Source organism: Pezoporus occidentalis, unplaced genomic scaffold, assembly GCF_034315485.1.
Source record: "Pezoporus occidentalis ecotype Australia unplaced genomic scaffold, CSIRO_AGI_Poc_V1 ctg162, whole genome shotgun sequence".
In the NCBI taxonomy this organism is placed as follows: domain Eukaryota; kingdom Metazoa; phylum Chordata; class Aves; order Psittaciformes; family Psittacidae; genus Pezoporus; species Pezoporus occidentalis.
Window position 1 is genome coordinate 2,152,465 of NW_026913447.1, and position 21,876 is coordinate 2,174,340.

A 21,876-nucleotide genomic window follows, 5' to 3' on the forward strand; every position below is an offset into this window, starting at 1 on the left:
GAAGTTTAGCTGACTGCAGTGCTCATATGAGAAAAAGCTTTCAGTGTGTGCAGTTGGGAAAAGGAATATCTTGGCTGACTAGTGATACTCTTTTACATGCTCGTTTATAATACTTTTGTTTGTAATGTTAATAGAAATGCTAATTGAATAGGATAGGAAGATAATTTAAAAAAAAAACACCAAAAACATAAAGGAAAGAACCAGAGACTCCTGACTCTTTAGTAGTTAAAAAAATACTTTTGTAGTTAAAAAAATCATGGAGCTTTACTTTTTTTAGGATTGCTAGGTTGGATGTTGTATGCAAAAATATTTATGTAATCCTCAATTTTAGAATTTAAACACTATATAAAATCGGTAACCAAGTGATGAAAATTTTTATATATTTGAAGTCTCTTGCACAATTATTGTATTTATTAGACACTAACAAGTTACTTTTTCTCTCATGTTCAGTCTTTCCAATCAGAGTGGTTTAGCAAGATGTTAGTAATGTTACTTTAAATGTTAAATTGTATTATTTTGGAGGTTTTGTCTTTTTGAAGTTAGCATACGCTAGAGAGAACGTATCTTATCTGTATGTTGCATGAGCAATATAAGCTACCTTTTGTAAAATGAGCCAAATGGAAAAAAAATTGGGTAGCGAATACTGTAAAATTACAAAAATAATTCCCTTACTAGTAATTGTGCAGATGTGTACAGTAGGACAGTAGAAGCCATGATCTTTATGTGTTTCTGTATATAGTCAGTAGAAACACTGATTTATTTAATAATTTTCTCCTTAATGATCATGGCACTGTTTATCTGTAAGTCCTCAGTCTAATAATTTTGGAAGGCATAAGCTAATTTCAGTTATATTTTACAGAGGGTGAAAGTCTCAAGACAGTTTGATTTGTGAAAGTTGGTTGAGAATAGAGGAGAGATACTCATGTCCCCATTAAGGAAGAGGCCACAGCACATACTCTGTCTTCCATTTAGCAGCTGAGGTGTGGGAGTGGATTTGATGTGAGGGGAGGAAACTGTCTGTGTTGGGAGAGCTATCATAGATCCTTTGGAAAGAGGAATCGCATTGCTGTGGTAAGGGGTTGAGGAGAAATAATACAGCACTCCGGAAAAAAAACAGCCACCTGCAGCGCTATACAGCATCAGTCTTAAACATGCACAGAGCTGAAGTTGATAAACAGGCAAAGAGATGAGTATTAGGGCAAAGGGAATAAGGTATCATAGGTCAATATTAATTCCAATACAAAAAAGAAGTGAGGCGCTTTTGAAATGCAACACACTAAATCTGTTTATGTAAAATTTTATGTTGCCATTTTTTGTGGATATCTAAAGAAAAACTTCTGTGTCTGTTTTCTTAGAGTGTATTAAAGAAGCTTGGAAAGATTTTAATTGTTTTTCAGAGTCAAAAATGAGGCAAAAAATATGTAACTGTTCTTAGAGTGTATTAAAGAAGCTTGGAAAGATTTTAATTGTTTTTCAGAGTCAAAAAATATGTAACTTGTGCAAAATCAGCTGCTGCCTCAACAGGTTTATTTCTTCTCAGTTTTGTATCATAAAGGTTATGAATCATCTGAGAGAGTTCAAAGACAAATGCAAGATTAAAAATTGGAAGACTGCTGACTTAAATAGGTTTTGGTTCAGTGTTTAGTCACTAGGTTTTTAGCCTGGTTAAGATCCAACCTGATTAAAGAAAAAAAGTCTTTAAAATAGAAGTAAATGTCAATATACAACTGTTTTTAGAAAAGGTCAGCACTACTCCAGCTAACGTAAATGAGAAATCCAAGAAAAAAAACCCAAGCTGCTACTTCCTCTCATGCCTGTCAGAACTACCTTGTTAACAAAGATGTGTGTTGCAACCTAAAGTGTTCTCCATTTGACATATCTGACCTACAGAACACTTTTAATTTTTCGTGCTCTTCTTCATCTCTTAGTCATTTTCTTTCAATAAAATGAACTGTATCTATTGTCTGCTGCTCTGTGTGTGCCTGAGCAAGCAAAAGGGTTATGCTCACCAAAAAAGTGCAATTACAGATGTACTACTTTGTTGGAATAAAAGTTGTGTGTGAATTATGTAGTGCAGATAGGAAATACATGCATGAACTACTGCTTGGGGTTTTCCTTTTATGTTTGAATTTCTCAGCTACACCTAATATCATGACTGCTGCCTAGCAAAGTTAGGTTTTACAGTTTAATCCTACATTTGCTTCTGCAGGACAAAAGAATTCAGTAGCTCTCAGTAGTGTTAGGAACTTTGACATGAATGAATATCATATAGAGGGTATTTATTGCTTAAAAAGATGGAAAAGGAGTGGAAATAAACTCCCTGAATTGCTGGATTCCCCCTGACAGAAGTTTTACCTACTTTATTTTGCAGACCTGGCAAATATAATTACACTTGTAAGGTATTGCATGAGTCATAGCTATCAATACACTTGTGCCTGCAAAAATAATGTGAATTTTATGCAAGCTAAATTTTTAAAAGATATGAGTTCTTTGACTTAGTTTTTGCTGCCTTATCAGTATGATTCAAGCTTGTATCACTTTTCTAATGAGAAGGAGCCATTAGTATCTTACTTTGGAACCAGGTACAAGATTTATGTTCCATTCACTTAAATTTAATTGCCGTGTTTTAAGGAGACAGCTGAGCTGCCTTACAGTAAAGCTTTTAAGCAGATTCTGTTTTGCATTAGTTCTGTAATAAAATAGCAAGAAATACATTTTCCTGTAAAGCTGTATGCTTATTTACATAGCCTCATTGACATATAGGGTGTTTTCCATAAAATTCAGTAATTCTGAGATTTACTTTTTTTCTCTTTTGCCAAAATAAGCTACACTTGTTGATCATCACAACAGTTTGTAAATATAATCTGATTTTTCTGAAAATTTTTGGGTCAGATTATGTTTTGTGAAAGAATAGGCTTTTACTTGTTGGTTAAATGTTTTATTTGTATATGAAGGACTTGATATAGACTCATTTTAAAGAGTTCTTCATGCTAAGGCATCCAAATTAAATATATGAGATGTTATTTTTAGTGAGGAACACTGCTTGTAAGTACTTTTTAATTTTTGTATCGCATATAATGAATAAAAGTTAAAGTTTCCTGTGCTTTGAAGAAGGATACAGCTTTAGCAGGAAAAGGTTCTAATGCTGCAAGAGACCTGCGCCTTCTTTTCAGGAAACTGTGTTTTAATGTATTTTCACCCTTTGTAATTGAAATTTCAGTAAAAGTCAGTATTTGCTCCTAGACATTCACAAAGAATCATAGACTCATAGAAGGGTTTGGGTTGGAAGGGGCCTTAAAGCTCATCCAGTTCCAACCCCCCTGCCACAGGCAGGGACACCTTCCACTACACCAGGTTGCTCCAAGCCCCATCCAGCCTAGCCTTGAACACTGCCAGAGATGGGGCAGCCACAGCTTCTCTGGGCAACCTGAGCCAATGCCTCACCACCCTAACAGTGAATTTTTTTTTCCTAATACATAATCCTCCATTCTTCCTTGTCCTGTCACTACTTGCTCTTGTAAAAGTCCTTATCCACCTTTCTTGTACCCCTCCTTTGGGTACTGGAAGGCTGCTTGAAGGTCTCCCTGAGCCTTCTTCAGGATGAACAAGCCCAACTAACTCAGCCTGTTTTCAGAGGAGAAGTGCTCCAGCCCTCTGATCATCTGTGTGCCTCCTCTGGACTTGCTCTAACAGGTCCATGTGTTTCTTGTGTTCAGGGCCCAGGAGTTGAATGCAGGACTGCATTTGGGGTTTCACAAGAGCAGTTTAGTAGGGAAGAATCATCTCCCATGACCTCCTGCTCACGCTTATTTTGATGCTTGGGATTGCCCTGATAGAGGTGCAAGACCTTGCACTTGGCCTTATTGAACTCAATGAGGTTGGCATTGGCACACTTCTCAAATGTGTCAGTGTTCTGCCGGTTGGTGTACCTTTTCTCCAGCATGTCGACGGCAACATGCAGCTTGGTCTTTGTCAAACTAACCTGACCACTTCTGCATCATGTATATCAGGGAAGCTGTGTACTACCCATTGGTCTCTGCTCTCTGCACATGGCTTAGTCTGATTATTTTTTTTCTTCCCCCCCTTTTTTTTTTTTTACTTTTAAAATTTGTGGTGGTTCAGTTGTGTCATTTCACCTCCTCTCGTTCCAGAGGAAGAGTTATTACAGATTCAATCCTTTATTATTTTACCCTGGTGGAAATTTGTGTGCATCTTCTTTAGGGGCATCTTTTCTTGAATCCACAGACCTCTCATACTGTGTATGCTTCCACCACCTTTACTGGGGGTTTCTCTTGCCATTTACTATGGTGCCACTGCCACTAGTATTCCATGGGCAGCAGAGACATTAATGTCATTGTTATGGACTAGAACAGTGGAGCACAAAGGAATGTGGTAGTAGCCACAAACAAAGAAGCTGGTTTCTCAAAATTTTTTTTCTAAAGCTTTCTTTATATTCAGAAGCAGCTTACAATTGGCACAGTACAGTCATTTTCACTAAGGTTTCTTTTCTTACAGTGGTTTTAGTTATTCAAGCACCTGTTACGGGAATAGTTGTAGTAAACACATGCTAATACTGGTTTAAAAATTGGTCTAGGTAATTTTTATCTCAAACTATTTAATTTTTCATTTGCTTTGGCAGCATCACTGGTTGTGCTGGCTGATCACTTAATCCAACACAAGATTTCACTAGTACACTGATTTTCATCTGGTTTTGTGCTTCTGAGATTTCTGTATTTGTATTTTCAAACAATTTTTTGTACCTAGTATTGTAGAAGGTGAAACTGTTCTGTGTGTGCTGTGAACTTCCTGATTTCATAAGTGCTAGTGAGTTTTCTTGGGCGTTTATTGTTAATAATGAGTCTTCATTTCTGACACCACCACCCTCCTATCGCTCCCTTTCTCTTTACTTCCTTCCATATGCTACAAGCACTACTCCTCATTGGGTGTTGAAGTTAGGTTAATATCAGGTAGCTTCTTAGTTTCTTGCAGTATTATTTTAACTTTAGACAGCTTGATCAGTGATTAATTAATGTGCAGTTGCAGTTCTGACTTTTTGTAAGATTGACTTAGTGTTGTCGAAGTGTTGAAATGCTTTATATCATGAATGTGTGTTTCTCCTCTCCCCCATGCCCCTCAGGTACTTACATATTAGGCTGTGTTTTGACAGCTGTATCTCCTTCCTTAGTATTTTTTGAAGTCGTTTTGATAGCATTTAGTTCTGGAAAATTAGTGTACTGTAACTCTGGCATGGAAACCAGAAATGCGTCCTCTTGTGGGTAAATCTTGTGATGTACCTCACTCAGTATCTTGTTTCAGTGAGAATTAGAGAGCGTTCAGTCTCTTTCTGCCTCTCCCTCATTCTTTAAGTGACTTTATTTTTTTTAAATTTTTTTTTATTAAGGATTGATAAATAGCAGAGCTTCATTTAGTGACTAGAAAGAAAGGTAGTTTATTGCCAAGTGTGAAAGTTTAAAACTAGCTATGAGGCGAGGATTCTTAAATTTCTAGTAGCATGTTTCCTTATCTAAAAGAAAGGAAAAAGTCCACTGCTCACCAAAATTATCAAACAGCTAATACCTGAGTTGTACTGGTTTACTTTCAGTGTGCAGCTACAGAAGTCAACTTTGATCATGGTGCTGCAGTTGCATCAATATGATGCTACTCAGCATGTAAGAAATAAAAACCACATTTAAAAGTATTTAATTCCAAATTGAGATTTAATAAGGTAAACTAAATAAAATGTAAGTGTATTTAAAGTATTCTATTTAACAAAATGCTTTGAAAAATAGAAACATAGGGATCTAATAACATAGTCATTCTTTAAAATGCAGTTTTAATCCATCTAATTTTGTCTCTCATATTCTTCTCAGAAATATATTAAGTCAGTTATATACAAGTTATTTTTAAAATAGTCATAATAAATTAAAGAATACCCTGGGAATGGCAAATGAAACATTTAAGTGTATATAGGAAATTTCTGAATGAAGTTGGTTACTTATCTTTGCATTACTGTTCGTGTTTATTACTGCACAAAAACAGATTTTTCCCTTTATTCTGTTTTCCACTGTTATCATGCGTGCACATAGCTGAGCTGGGAAGAACTGATTTTTTTTTTTTTTTTTTTGAGGAGGAGCGTTTCATAAATGCAGGGCTTGAACCTTCATATAGTAACAAGTGGTCAGAGTCCTCTTGTCGTTTCATTGACAGTCAGATGCTGCAGCAGCTGGAAAAGTACCATTGGGTTTTGTTTCTTTTCTGGATATTGTAAAATGTTGATTCTTCTCAACTAATTGTGAGCGGCTACAATGTAGTACTTCTAACTCTTACTACACTTGGGGAATGGAAAATAAAGAAACCCTACAACAAAACTTGTCTGTCAATCAGGCTGTTGTTGCTTCCTCTCCTGATATTTTTGTGTGAAAGAACCTATCTGATCTGGAAGTGTCAATTCCCCCCCCCCAGCTGCTCAATATTTTAAATTCCTTAACTGAGTGAGTTTACTGATGTTCTTGGTGACATCAAATATGACTGGATTTTAGTCTCTAGTTCTGGAGTTGTATCCCACTTTGTTTGCCAGTTGTATAACAGTTTTGCTCTCAACACAACAGGCTCAGTATTTGGACCCCGATACTCCTTTGTGGTTTCTTTGTATTGTGCCTGTTGTATAACCTAATCTTATTATTTAATCCCATCTCTCTTGGTCTTTTGTTTTCTCTCACCTGTTTACTCACATTCTCATACTTACAAAAACTTAAGTAAGAGGCAGAATTCTTGAATTGCTATGTGTAGTTCCCAGCTGATGCAGGTAACTACATCCTGTCCCTTCTGTAACAACTCTATGATCCATGCTTATCTATACTATTCTTAATGGAAGCTCTTCCAAATATTGGTAGCTCTGATGGTGAAAAGCTCTCTTCTCATTTTCTTCTTGCTTGCACTCATGCCCCATTTATTGTTGTGTTAGCATTGTGCTGTAGCATTCTTCCTTTGTAACCTTCTTTGACTGCTTTAGAGAGAGCAATCACATCCCCTCTTGACCTTTGTTTTCTTAGCTAAACAAACCAACCCCTTTTACTCTCCTCTACAAAAGAAAGTTTGCTCTTTCCTGACCATACTAGCTTACTGCACTTGCTTCACTCTAAGGTCTTGCCGTTTCAGGTTTCTTATGTATCTGTGGAGAAGGTTTCTAATTGTCTAATTTCTAGGTATCTGGTTTTGGAGGAATTTTTCCCATTAAATAACTGTATAATTTAATTCTTAAAAATATTGTCTTGTAAAGTCAGCAAATCATGACTTCTGTCTCCTTAGTATATAATGTAAATGCTTACAGGAGTCTCTTTAATATTACCAAAACTGTTAACGCAGGTGCCTGTCTATAGTAAGTAGCCGTATTCATGTTGAATTCTTTTAATTTTTTTGCCTTCAAAAACACTATATGCAATTTTTTATTTTTCCATTTTTCTAGTATAATAGTGGATTGTAATGTGTGATCTTCGCAAAGTTTTGTTGTTTTGGAACTGCAGTCGAAATTATTGTGATGATTTTTTTTATTTTTTTTTAAGTTGGGATCTTTATGGTTAGTGTAAACTGAGTGAACAAATTTGCTTTTCAGTAGTTGAATATAAACTATGCTGTTTTACAGGAAATAAATGAGCTAGTTCTGTGGTGGCTAAACCTTTTCTTCAGCTACCTTTTCTGAAGGTGGCTAAACCCCCTTCACAAGGGCTGAACTCCTGTTGTAAAGGGGGGTGATACGGTTTCTGGTAATAGTTTGACCAGACGGTAGTTAGTATTAGATATTTTCAGATGAATTTTGAAATAGCAACTACTTTTAAATTATACCAAGGTTTTGTATTTGTCACATAGTTTACCCCTTGCTTTTTGCATCTGTAATTTACTCCTTTTGGTTGTGTTACTCTTATATGAAAAATATCTCCTCCTACAAAACTGGAAAGTGAATATGGCAGCTGTAATTAATTACACTGGGTATGTGTATGAACTAATAGAAGTTTTGATAACAGTTTTGAGTTGGTTCTGTGTTACCTGAGCAGATTGTCTTCTAATTGCCTTATCTTGCATCTTTTTTGGTGAAGGACTCTCCTTCTGAGACCAGAAGCTTGCCTTCTGATTGCTTAATATCATTGAATATTTAAAATCTACATTGCTCTACTCAGTCTCGACAAAATTTACATAGTATACAACTGAGGGTATGGTCTGTGTTTCATTTATGTTACTGAATTTAAAATTCTGAAAAAGTAAACTGAGAATTTTCATTTGCTTCTTTTCATGTCTTTTTTTTTCTTTTTCTCCCCCCCCCCCCCCCCCTTTTTTTTTTTTTTTAGTGCTTGGGAGATGGGAAGTAATGATAGCTGGCACCTGAATTAAAATATCTGTGTAGGCACTACTATCCCAGAACTTCAGGATGAATGGGGATATGCCTCATGTTCCTATCACTACTCTTGCAGGGATTGCTAGTCTTACAGACCGTAAGTATTCTTCTTTTTCTTGACTTTGCTATGCTGTTTTGTACCTCTTTGGTAAATATCTGCATTTTCAAAATACTAAAAATAGTTTTATTTTAAAATTTCATAGAGGTAGAATTATTCAAAATCAGATTTGACATTAAAAATGTTAATTTTCTCATTGCTTTAATTTTGAAAATCTATTCAAATGAAACATACTAATTTAAACATGAAGTGAAATGCACGTTAAAGAAAAAATCCTTAAGGAAACTTGAAACAAAATACAGGAACTCATTGTTTCATGGAATCACAGAATGGTTTGTGTTGGAAAGGGCCTTAAATACCTTCCAGTTCCAAGCCCCTGACATGGGCGGGGACACCTTCTGCTAGGCTGGGCTGCTCCAAGCCCCATCCAGCCTGGCCGTGAACAGTGCTAGGGTGTGTTTGTTCGGAATATCATTCATTAGTATATCTGGGTACCCCCCAAATAAAGAAAACCAGATAAATTATAAAATGCTTGTCTAAAACACATATCATCATGATCGCCACGACAGAGTGATGGAGAGGGAGAAACAGAAAGAGAGAGGGAGGGAGAGGGAGAGGGAGGATTAGACTGATGCTCAACTAACCAACTAGAGTTGTGGAATATGCTGAATATACTTGAAACCTAGTTCCTTAATTTTGGACAAGGTACAAAAAAGTTGCCCTAATTAATAGGTGCGAAGATTGGCTGCTACAATGGAAATTAGCAGCTGAAACTGTGAGTCTTCTTTCATAGCTGTTCAGCCTAACAAAACAGGTAGATAAGGTGCGTGTACTGTCTTTAAATGTATCAGGAAGACAAGATGCAAGGACTACTTACATCAAAACCTGATACTGGCACAAACCCAAATGGTTTATAATGTGACCAAATATATATTTTTAGAGAAAACTAAGAGGAAATCTATTATACTGTAATGAGGTCCTAGAATAACCATTGTAATAAGAGTAGTTTGAACAAAGATGCTTGTTGTTTATAAAGTGTAGGAAAGAATTCATAGCTCAGTTGTCTGAGGATAATTGTACTTTGACATGGGTACATCTAAGCTCTTGTTTTTATTATACTACTACTGAAATGTGGAAACTTTCCAAGGGACACTTGGAATATGTACGTACATACCCAGCAATTGAATTTAACTGCCTACGGTAAAAAAAGAGGATGTATTGGAAGAAAAAAACATCTTCATGTCATTCTGATATTCTGAAATACCAAATTGGAAGATGCTGCTTATGTGTTTATGGGTGTTTTTATATATCTTCATGTATAACTAATAATGAATCATCAGTATGCAAAGAGTAAGTTTCCAGGATATGGGAAGTTTTCCAGCATTAAGTGTTTGCAGGTAAGGTTCTAAAGAAAATCAAAATACTTAACTGGTAGAAGTCACTGGCCAGACCCCTGGTACAAGAGTTTCTTGGAACACTTCCACTATGTTTGGTAGGATTAGCCCTTGTGTTAGGTTCATTTGCTTCTTTATCTGTCATGTTTATCTGTTTTTTAGAAACAGCAGAGCAACTGAAAGAGATAGTTTTGTAACTGCTTTGGTTTATTTTTCTCTGTCTGAAAATAAGGAACTGCAACAGGCAAGACCTGTTGCCCTAAAAACACAGGCGACATGATGACCAGAGGTAGTAGAGTAGCTAGTTGACCAGATAAATTTATACTGTTTTAATAAATATGGTTTACTGATCTTGCTAATTTTTTCCAGGTTTCTGACACATTCAATGTAATCTGAAAGCTAGCTGTTTTAATATATTATACACTTCTGTTTGAATTGCAGTGTATTTCTAAATACAGTAATGGTATACATTATGTAGGGGGAAAAATATGGGAATTCCACACACACCCCTTTTTTTTTTTTTTTTTTATTAAAGCATTTCAAAACATAAAAGAGTGTATTTTGCTTGAGGCTTTTTGGTTTTGTTTGTTGTTTGTTTTTTTTATCTGAGAGCTTTAACCAGCCTGGGAACTTGAAGTTAGTGCCAGTTTTTTTTTGTGGACCCAAGAAATTGATTTTTCTCTGTAGCTAGCTTTTTGGACTCTTCTGGCTTACTCTCCTCTTGTCTGTGTAGCTCTGCAAATCATCCAGTCAGGGCTTATAAGGTACACTTCTTGTTATGTCTGCAGGCCTGAGAATGACCTCAGAAATTACCGTGTGCTGGTTTATAAGCGCATAGAAATGTTGTGATGGGTGTTTTAATTAAATCTTTTTTACCAAGATTTATGAATAGGTATATTGACTGAGGTGACATTTTAGTAGTCATACCAACCAATGATATTAGCCTCTTACATATGAGCAAATACAAGACAAGAAAAACCAGAGAAATTAATTAGTGGCTTAAATTGGTTGTTGTTTGGTTTTTTTTGTGGATTGTTTTGGGGGTGGATTTATTTTTCTGTTTGTTTGGTTTTCATCTACCCTGACCATACAAAGTAGGAACATTAATTAAAAATTAAGAACAGAGTAGAAAACTTAAAGTATATTCTTAGTGCACTTACAGTACTGCGTGCAACTGCAAGGATTTTGCATTTCATTTTTTTATTAATGCTTTTGGCTCAAAGAGAAAGCTGATATATATAAGTGGCTTAATATTCTGGAATGTTTAAAAGTATGCTTTTATTCATAATACTTGCCTTAGCACAGTTAAATATTTACAGTAATGTAGTAATATAACTTTTAGACTTGACTGCATTACTTTATTTGAAATAGTGTGTCCAGCATTTTTGTGTGTGTTTAATCAAAAAAAAAAAAATATCGAGTAATCTTCCCTATATTTAAATGCCTATTTTAAATCAAGTTTTCTTAATCACGTGAGGGAGTAAGAAAGTGTGCATATTTCTATTACTGTGTTCCATGAAATGACTCTGATCTCTTTTCTGTTATCTGATAACAGTTTTGAACCAGCTGCCTCTTCCATCACCATTACCTGCTACAACAACAAAAAGCCTGCTTTTCAATGGACGTATAGCTGAAGAGGTGAACTGCCTTCTGGCTTGCAGGGATGAAAATCTGGTTTCACAGCTCATCCACAGTCTCAATCAGGTGTCAACAGATCACATGTATGTATTTTGAACTTCCGCTGCATCATATCTGTGTTCTTTGAAATCAAAATTAACTGGATGAGGATGGAGAAGGATGTTTGTGAGAATCTGAAAATTAGAACATGCAGAGTTTTTACTAGGCTTGCTTAGCAGATGACTGCTATACAAGAGTCAAATATTTTAATCAGTCTGAACGTTAATAATTGTCCTGCAGCCTTTATGCATAACTGTGGGAGATATTTTATAGATCTACTGCTTATCCTATTCTTGGTAGTTAGGAGTGCAGACTTTGTGGTTTTGATGTTGCAATACTCATTAGTGTTCCACTTTGGTTGTTAATGCACATATTGTATAATACACATACTGTATACCCAGTATTATACAGAAAGAAAGTTTTTTGAGACACCCATGTAAGACCCGTGTCCATTCTGGTTAGGTATTGAACTTACGTATTTTAAGAATTCGACCAGCAAGTATGGTAATGTGTTCTCTTTTTGTTAATTTTTCCCTTTTTCTTTTCTTTCCCTTTTTTTCTTTCTTTTGTTATTTGTTGTTTTTTTTCCCTTGTTGTCCTTTGAATTGTCTTACATTGGCAACACTTTTTCCTGCATGTTCCAATCAGTTGTATAGATCAAGTGAAAGTAGCTTTTAAAAGTTCTTAAAGCAAACCATAGCTGAAAGCATGGATACAGTTATAGAAAATACATTACTTTTTTTTTTTATATATTTAAGAGGGAATCCTGTGGTGTCAAAGATATGCCAATTTCCCTTTTTAAAACCGGTGATTCTCAAAGCAATGGGTTGTAACCTGAATGTTATACGTTCATGCTTGTATTAATTTTACTCCTACAATAATACTTTATTCAAGTTATTCCAAAACGTGCTTTTGTGAGGAAGGTCACAACATAAAAGAGGGCATAAGAAACTTTTTATAATAGTCTAAAACTGACAGGCATGTAAACAGAAGTGCTTTGTAGCAGAAAATAATTCTAAAGACTAGTAAGAATACCACTTCTTCCACTTCTTAAACAAAAGAGAAAAAAAAAATCCATACAGGCAGGGAGTGGTGCTTTGCAGGCTTGGTTTTGTCTATTTTAACAGTAAATTGTTTTCTTTCATTTTGGTTTTGTTTTTTTGTTCTTTTTGGTTTTGTTTTTGTTTTTTTTGTTTTGTTTTGTTACTTGACTCATAGTTTCTTATAATTTGAAAATGCATTTGCCTCTTTATTTGCTTACTTCCACAATTCCAGAGAGTTGAAAGATAACCTTGGCAGTGATGACCCAGAGGGAGATATACCAGTCTTGCTGCAGGCTATCCTGGCAAGGAATCCTAATGTTTTCAGGGAGAAAAGCATGCAAAACAGATACGGGGTACAAAGCGGTAAGGATTTTTGATTATTTATTATTGCATTTTATGTTGTTCTGAAGTTTAGGGGCCTGATGCTAACCACAAATTTATATGGAGTCCAACTGTGGTATTTATGCCTTACCTTGTATTTGAAAGTGATATAAACCTCTGTACCATGACATCTTCTGCAAGTGATTGATTATAGTAGAATAAGCATGGAAATATACTACCGTATTTTTGTAAAAATAAATTTAATTTCACTACAAACTTTAATCTGTAGGGTGATTAGATTTTGTTTTAAAATAGTTCATTTTCATTTTTTATGGCTACATGTGTATATTTGTCTTAGTAAATAACTGAGGTTGGAAAAATATGCCTTAATCTTACTGAAAATCTGTGTGATTATAGTGTATTATTGCAGCAGTAGTGAACTACGAAATAGGTAGGAGAATTTCCAGAGTTTACTTAGTGTGAGGGTAAAGGTTTGCTTGTACTGCAGAGATACAGATAGAAGTGTTACTGGAGTCCACAGAGCATAGGAAGTGTAAGGTGGTTTTGGACAGGAGAAATAGCAAAAAGAGATTATTAGTTTTGTTTATCTGTGCCAGTGAGTAAAAAGCCAATCAATATTTGAAAATAACTTGGTAAGGGCAGAACACATGATGTTAATTGAAAGAAAGCCGAAACTACCAGGAATGAAAATGTGAAATGCAGGGCTAGATACTGTTAAGTTCATTGATGCATTTACATGTGCTTCACAGGGGGAAACAGTTTTGCAGCTTGATTAAGTAGGTTAAGGATAATCCCAATGAAATAAAAGCCCTTATATCTTTGGTAGATGTGTTTTGGCCCTCCTTGAAAGAAGATACTGGTACAGAATAAAAATAATTAAGCGTGAAATTCAAAAAAGTTGGTGTTATTTTAGTAAGAAAGTTTCTCAGAGAACCAGAAGAGATCAGACTTTTAAACTCCCTTGAATATTTAATTTTATTTTATATAATTCTGGTTACTTGTATGAGTGCAAGAATTGAAATATAAGTGTGCAATCTGAAAACTGGAAAGAAAAGGGGAAGAGAGGAAAATCACAGCTATAGGCAAAGTGTTTTGAGAGGAAGAAGGCCCTGGAATGAATGCCTGGAAAAGCTAGGTGAAATGTGACTTTATTTTCAATGGAAGAAGGCTACACTCTTACCAGGAAATATGCGGATCTTTAAGTTAGATGCTGGCAGATTGTGATAGCCTTATTAGCTATGCCATTTCCCATTCAGAATCTCTAAGGCCAAAGGTGGATGTACTGATGTGTTGAAATGCAAAGGTTTGATTTTCTCCGGCTTTCTGAACAGGTATTTTAATCATTGTAGGGTTGTGAGTTGTAGAACAATTGTGGGTTTAGTAGGGATCTTACATTTTGCCAGCTAGACTAAAATTTAGACTCTTTACTAATATTTGAAATTCACCTTTTTTGCTTCCCTTTCTGTCTTCTGAATATTGTCTTTCCACTTTCTGTTGAGTCCAGCATGCATTGAAGTCAGAAGTGTGTACTGTAACCCAGTATTTGTAATATCCACAATTGAGAAGCAACAAAGGCAGTGGGACTCCCTGAGGACTCAGCCTGGGATGGATCTGTGCGCCACCATCCCTTCAGTGTGTCAGTTTCAGCACTAGTATGGACAAAGTGAATTCAAATTAATTTCTCCTAGCTTTCATTTCTGATGCAAGAAAAGGAAGATTACCTAGCTAAAGAATTACATTAAACATGGAATAAAGTTCTTGGTTCAATACAGTTTCTCAGGAAATAAAGGCGTCTTCAGAAAGCTAAATACTGTGTTAGGAATTCTTGTGAATATAAGGTAAAGCACAAGCAGAATTCTATGCTGGTGTTTTTTTCCCAAGTTCATACTGATCTGTATTTAGTTCAAAACTGATTTTTAGAGCAAGAATCATTTTTAGTTATAATGAACAAATAGTGCAAGAAGGGTGTATGATCTGGATACTTTACTTGTATTCTGTTTGGGCACCCTCTACTTCCCCTCACCCTCCACTGCTGGTATATTTAATTTGAGGTAACATAGCACCGGTGCTCAAACTGTTATACCCTGTCTTTAGATAATAGTCCTGTTGTCAAGACAGTCTTCAAACATGCTAGGTTTTTTAGATTAGATTTTTAGTTAGTTTTTTTCAGACTGTTTTCTATTACCAGGTTGTCTGAACAGACTGATTCACACCCCCATGTGGTGTCAGGCCTAACTGTGTACAAGTGCACAATGATAATTTTATGTTAGAACTTTTCATCAGATGACGCAGTTTTGGATGTCATCTTGCAACTACACCTTTCCTGCATCTTATGATGTATGAGTGGAGTGGATTTCTTTAGAATAATATTTTAGGATTTATTTAGATTGCTTTCAGTTTTCATAATATTTTTTTCTCTTTTCTTTATCAACACTTTGGCTTTGTTTTTCAGCAGATACGTGTTGGAAGATAAGCTAAAATAGGATATTGCAGTAGGTTAGTATTCACAGCGTTACTTAGGGTTCAAGAGGGGCTTAACATTCCATTCAAGCTTTTTATCAGAACTTGTGAATTTTGGGGTTTATAATCATATGCATATTTCCGTAAACATAAATTACCTGGATAATTTTTTTTGCTTGTACAAAAATTCAAGTGTGTGTGCCTGTAAAAGGGAAAAACTTTGAAATAAGAGTGTATATTTAACTGAAACGTCACCTGTTGGTGAGCAGTCCTAGCTTAAACATGCTGATGTTGTAATACAGTTCAATCGTACAAGACTTCTGTCACCTTGAGCTGCAGTTTTATGTAGTGCATTCTTTGGCATTTAGCAATTTAGTAGGAATGCTAAAATGTATTTATGAATGTCACCTTTTTTCCAAGAAAAAAAAAGAGAAAGCAAAACGTAGGCAAGACTGGAAGTATAGTATAAGGAAACTCATTGTAGTAGCGTTACTACTAGGATGATGTTTTCTCAAACCTGAGCATTTCTGATATTCAAGTTCATAATTTAGGTTAAGGTTTTTTATATATATATATATATATATATATATATATATATATATATATATAAATAAGTTATGTCTATTAGGTTAAGTTTTATATATATATAAAATAAGTTAATATTTAAGGTCACATTTAGAAGAAATTCTTAAATATTAAGGTACGGAAATGCACAGTGAAGCCATAGATCTGCTGCTTAGTGATATGGCAACAATGTAAAAAATGTACAAGAAGATATTTTGGTGCTAATGTCAGCAAACTTAAGTTCAACTCCTTTTTAGACTAAATATTTGAGGCATTTACTTATTTCTTATTTAATTGTTACCAGGTATGGTTGTTATCTGTCTCAGAACTTTGAAGACAGTGGGACTTTTTTGTTGTTGTTTGGCTGGTGTTGTTTATTTCTTGTGTTGTTGGTTTTTTTTTTTAATTTTGTTTTCTAGTTTTTCTTTTTTTTTCTTTACATTATGGAGGTTTTGCCTCCTGTATACCCACTCCCTGCCTCAACAGAGAGAGAGAAGTGAGAGCTGTCTGTCACAGAATAATTTTTAGGTGTTTTGTTGGTTGGTTTGGTTGGTTGGTTGGTTGGGTTTTTAATGGTATTAAAATTTGATTCATTTCTATATTTCCTGTGATTCTTTTAAACCAAAGCCTACTGCGTCTGTGGTTTAAAGTGTTTCTTGAAGTTAGGGAGGAGAGAACACAGAGAAAATTTTTAAAGTATATTGAAAGCACATTTTTTGCTTTAAACGTAAAATGAAACTTTCTGTGTATATTTTGTGCTCATTCAGGCACATTCTGTCAGTTTCCTGTACGTGAATGATAAGGGTTGGTAGTTTGACTAAAATACCCTACCTAGCTGGTGTTGAGAGTGGCAGTGAGAGGTGAGTGAGAAACGGGCATGCTGCAGCAAACCATCCCTGGAGTCTCCTGCTCACTTGCCTCTATTTGAGGCAACCAGTGTCCATATGGGACAGTGAAGTGTCCTCCATAGGGAGGTCTCCAGGTATTTTTCAGCACAGCAGGGGACTTCTGCTCTTGGGCCAGTTTTCGTGTGCTAATGTACTTGGAGTGTAGCACTTCACACTTAACTGGAGGTAGTAAGGGCTGCATTCCTGCAGGATTATCACTTCTCTTCTCTGCTGAGGAGAGGGGAAAAAGAGGGTGACAGACCTCAGAGAGGATTTCTGAAACTAGTTTTGCATATGTGAATACTGCAGTAATTGAAATCTGTGATAGCAATTGAAGGGTTGACAACTCTCAAACGCTCTGCACTGGGGACTCCTGTCAGCCTTTTGTCTAACTTTTGTTTTAAAATATTTGTACTACTTGCTGTGGCTTCCAGAACTTCAGTGTGCACATGGATTCTGACACTGCATTTAGCTGCTGTACTTTTAAGTTCTGTCATTAAAATAACTTAAAAGTAATTTAAGTTTTTTTTTGTTTCTGCATCACTTCAATTTCCAGTGTAATGCTGTTATTAGGGAGTTCTTTATTCCTGTATCAAAGAGAGGAAAAGTAAATGATTCCTTTAAATTCTCCTTAATAGGCAAGTCAGAATAGACTAGAACGGAACGGAATGGAATGGACTGGACTGGGCTATTTTGGTTGGAAGGGACCTGCAATGATTATCTAGTCCAACTGCCCAGCTGCTTCAGGCATGAAAAAAACGTTACAGCAAATTATTAAGGGCCTTGTCTAAATGCTCCTTCAGTTAGTTTCAAGCACTTTGGTACTTGTGGCTTGCCAGCTAGTACAACTCCAGAATTTCCAAAGCATGACTGTGAGAATCTACAGGCTGTGGGAGCTTACAGTTGCAATATTGGTCCTGCTATGCAACTGAAGTATTTCAGCACCTTCTTTGATAACATTACTTACAAATGGTAGTGGAGTTGGAGTAGAAAGCTTTTGTCCCTGGGTAGGAAGGAACCACTAAGGATTATGGTAGTGGTGAGGACTTGAAGCACAGCCCGAGATGATTGTTTGCTGTGCTTGCTTGAAAAATGGGAGATAAATTTTCTGTGTTCTTCTGACTTGCAAAGTTTCAAAATCTTTTACTTATTGGCACAATGAATACTGTACGCACCAGCCTGGGGTTTGGAATATATGTCCTGTTACAAAATGTTTCTATTTACTGGTAGGTTTTGGCTTGGGAAGCAGTAAAGAACAGAGGAAAGAACCACAGTTAATATATAAAACTGAATTAACGCTGCCTTAAGAACACTTCTATATGTCATGATGTAAAATGAATATCTTAAACAGAATTGATCACTTCTAGTGATCATTTCTAGCGTTTTCTAACACTAGAAATGGGTAGATGATGTTAATGGCTATAAAGTTTATAATCTCTTTGTATATAATACTTTCTGAAGAGAGATTTTGTTGATTAAAAAGGAAATGTGTGTAAAGTAATGCTGCTATTTCTTTTTAATAGGGATGATGATGTCACAGTTTAATATTTCTCAGAATTCCATGCGTGGTAGTCCTGCATCTTCCAATTATCAACAAACCACTATATCACATAGTCCTTCCAGGTAATGCTTTCTTTTAAATGGGGTGGGAAGGGCAGCCAACTGGAAATTCTTCCTACACTGAAAGTCAGTTATTGTTGCAAGTATGTGAGTGGAAGGTGCTAAGTGTCAAGACAAATTTTGCATTTGACAGCAGGGTGGGTTCCTTCAGCTATCAAAGAAACCTTTTTGTCGCTGATTTAATCCTTGTATTCTGAGGATTAGTCATGATTCTCCTCTCTCACTCCCTTCCATAATTCTGACAAACTTTTTTTCCTGCTTAACAAGTCCCTTCGCATCTCCTGCCATCCCTCCCCATCTTTTTTACCTGTGGCAGAGGCTGAAGCTGGTGGCAAGAGGTTAATAGAGAGGAGGCTAATGCGTTCCAGTATGTATATCAGTACCAGTGTGGCAGGAGGGTGGAAAAGAAAGCTTGTAAAAGCATGGAGTACTTGTTAACATGTTAACACTTGTACTAAAGGCCACTCAGAAGAGGATAGGCATAGTAGATTGGCAAGTCTTCCGGCAACATCCTTGTCAGCTTTTCTGGTTCTTTTTTTTAAACTTCTGAGTGTTTGCAAGTAGTATGTACTATAATCCAGGCCTTTATTCATATAATAAAGTACACTGGACTAGAGGAAAGAATTCTGCATGTAGTTTTGACCCAGTTACTGGGTTATAATGTGCATTTATTATTGCCACAAGCCTATGTTATTTTTATGACTTTCTGTCTGTAGGATCAGTGTAAGATAAAGCCAAGGAAAGAGTAAATTGTATTCAGTGGACTTTGTGTCAGGTCCTACCTAACTGCTTGCCACATTCCTGTATCTTTGAAATCTTCCAAGAGAAATCATATTTAGAGCAGATGGCTCCTTGTTAATCCTACTTGACCTAGTGGTTAATTAAAACTTAGCTGTCATTTTCATTAGAACTTCTAGGACCAACTTACGGAAACTGCAGATCCTTTCTCTAAGTGGAGGCCTTATGAATGCTTTTTGCTCTGGTCTTCACTGTTATTAATGTAGTACCTAAGCTGTGATGCCTAAGTAATAACTGTACTTAGGAAGGTATTGATAGCCTAAATACTGCTTTTGGGGGGAGATTATTGATTATGTTGAAATTTATATCAATAATTTTGTCTAAATTTGCTTTTCCAACTTCTAAAAATTTCCTTTTATTTTTAGCCGGTTTGTGCCACCACAGACAAGCTCTGGTAACAGATTTTTGGCACAACAGAACAGCCCAGTGCCTAGTCCATATGCTCCTCAAAGCCCTGCAGGATACATGCCGTATTCACACCCTCCAAGTTATACACCACATCCGCAGATGCAACAAGGTAAGTCTGTGATGTTTGTTTTATTCTTCTAGCTCATGTCAGCTTTACCTTCATGTGCACGTTTTACAGCTTTTTGATTCCTTTGAAAGAGGCACATGCTTAATGGAAATCTTTGAGTTGGCAGGTATGTTTAAGCTTTGCTTACCTGATTCTACAGAGTGCCAGTATACACTTTATTAAAAAAAAAGTATATTGTAGGTATACCCACATGCAAACTGTGCCCATTTTGCATAGTTGGCATGTATACATAGCAATCAACAAATCAAAACAAACCAAAAACTTCTACTTGTTAGCTATGGCCATTTTTCTGTACTAGCTAAAACCTTGGATTTGCCAAGATATCGTAAGTTTTGCTGCCAGCTTATTTAGCCTTACCAAATCTTTGTAGTGTTGACCAAATTAAGTTGGCTAGAAATATGCTCAAAGTATGCAGTAACTGGTAAAGATAACCTTCGGGATGAATGGATGTCTTTGTACTTCCCTTTTCTAAAACAATCTTGCAAAACACAAACACTTAAAGTATCTAGGGCATTTTTCTGTTGGTAAGTAGAATTCTCACTGGATTCTTTTAAATAATTTGTTCTTGAAGTGTAGCATTGTGCTTAGGATAGATACAGATGGTTCTTTGTATAATGTTGTATGCCTCATGAATACCTTGATAATGACTAAAGGCAGTGAAAATCAATTATATGGAGGAAAGCAAAGTTTTCTATAACCATTAAGACTATGATACTGACTGTAATTAAAAAAAATGTGGATAGTAACATGGATAATCTGTACATGGAATTTAGGTTTTAAATTCTCTTGAAAATTAAAATCTTAGATACCGAATTTTATTTAAGTTTTTTGTGGCAAAAGATTCTTGTTCAGATTCAAGAGCTTACATGTACAACACATAAATATCCACTATTATGGTGTTTTCTCAGAAACTTTTTAAGAGTTGATGAGTGTGTGAATATATTAATATAGTTACTTATACTTTCTGTATTTCAGCTTCAGTATCCAGTCCCATTGTGACAGCTGGGATGAGGAATCTCCATGAAAATAAAGTTTCAAGTCAGTTGTCTGGAAATTCAGCTAATCATCATGCTGATAATTCTAGACATGGCTCAAATGAAGACTACCTACAGATGGTGCACAGATTAAGTAGTGATGTATGTTAACTAAATCAGTTTATTATGATAAATATTTATTATGATAAAGGAAGTATGTGTTTAGCTGCCTCAGAAGTCAGATCCTTTATTGTGTTGTTAATCACAGTAAAGTAAAAAAATCACACAAAGTAAAATCACACAAAGTAAAGCCACTGAAAATATATTTTCATATATTGAATGTGACTTTCATATATTGAGTGTGACTTGACTGTGTGAGATTTAATTTTTGCTAGATCTCTCTTTCCTTTGGAACTGTTTGTAGCCTTCATTCTGAAGAAATAAAGAAAAGTAAGAAATCTTCACATAAACTCATATGTGAGCTTATTTTAAAGAAATGGTAGAGTGTCTCTACAGTTACTGTAGCAATGTGTTGGTGAAAACAATACTAGATTGTAAATAGTTGCATAGTTAACTTGTCTCTCCGAAGATCCCTGCAACTGTCCATTAGACTTGATGTATTTGAATAACCTATTGGGTAACAGAGTAGTGTTGTCTGAGGCAAGAATTCTATGGACATCTCTTCTTACTGACCTTTTACATGCTTTTATGGCCTGGTTTCTTTGTAAGATGTGTTCCTTTAGTGACTTCTATTTCACAAGGGAAAAATTCTTTCTTGAAGTCTTGAATCTGATGGGAAAAATCCCACAACTTTCTCCCACATTTTTTCGAACTACTGATTAATTTTCTCCCTAATGAGCATCTCACCATGTGGGTGAAGCTTGTTGGGATTCTTCAAGTTTGACGCAAAATCTTGTTAATGGTACTTGAGCTTCAGTTTTGTTTTCTCATTAAAACCTGGTGGCAAGCAGGCCTTTTTTTTTTTTTTTTTTGGGTGAGTGTGATTGTGTCTGTGTTTTATTGAGCTTACAAAAAAATGTGGGCGACTGTTGTCTCCCTAAACTATCTTGTGGAAGCAAAAAAGTGTTATATTCAACAAGTGTGCTAGTAGCTCCAGACTCTCCAAATCCATTGC

The 21,876-nt window shown here is 35.7% G+C and overlaps 1 protein-coding gene across 8 annotated transcripts in view; it reads left to right on the plus strand.

The window, feature by feature from the left end:
* The window catches only part of NIPBL (NIPBL cohesin loading factor), a 154,709-nt gene that overhangs the window by 50,090 nt on the left and 82,743 nt on the right, over positions 1-21,876 (plus strand). For all 8 annotated transcript variants that reach the window (XM_062612944.1, XM_062612941.1, XM_062612943.1 and 5 more), the window contains exons 2-7: positions 8,343-8,486; positions 11,397-11,562; positions 12,794-12,924; positions 18,338-18,437; positions 19,598-19,749; positions 20,743-20,903. In XM_062612944.1, coding sequence (XP_062468928.1) covers positions 8,423-8,486; positions 11,397-11,562; positions 12,794-12,924; positions 18,338-18,437; positions 19,598-19,749; positions 20,743-20,903 — 774 coding nt within the window. In that variant the 5' untranslated portion in view covers positions 8,343-8,422. The remainder of the gene's footprint in view (positions 1-8,342; positions 8,487-11,396; positions 11,563-12,793; positions 12,925-18,337; positions 18,438-19,597; positions 19,750-20,742; positions 20,904-21,876) is intronic.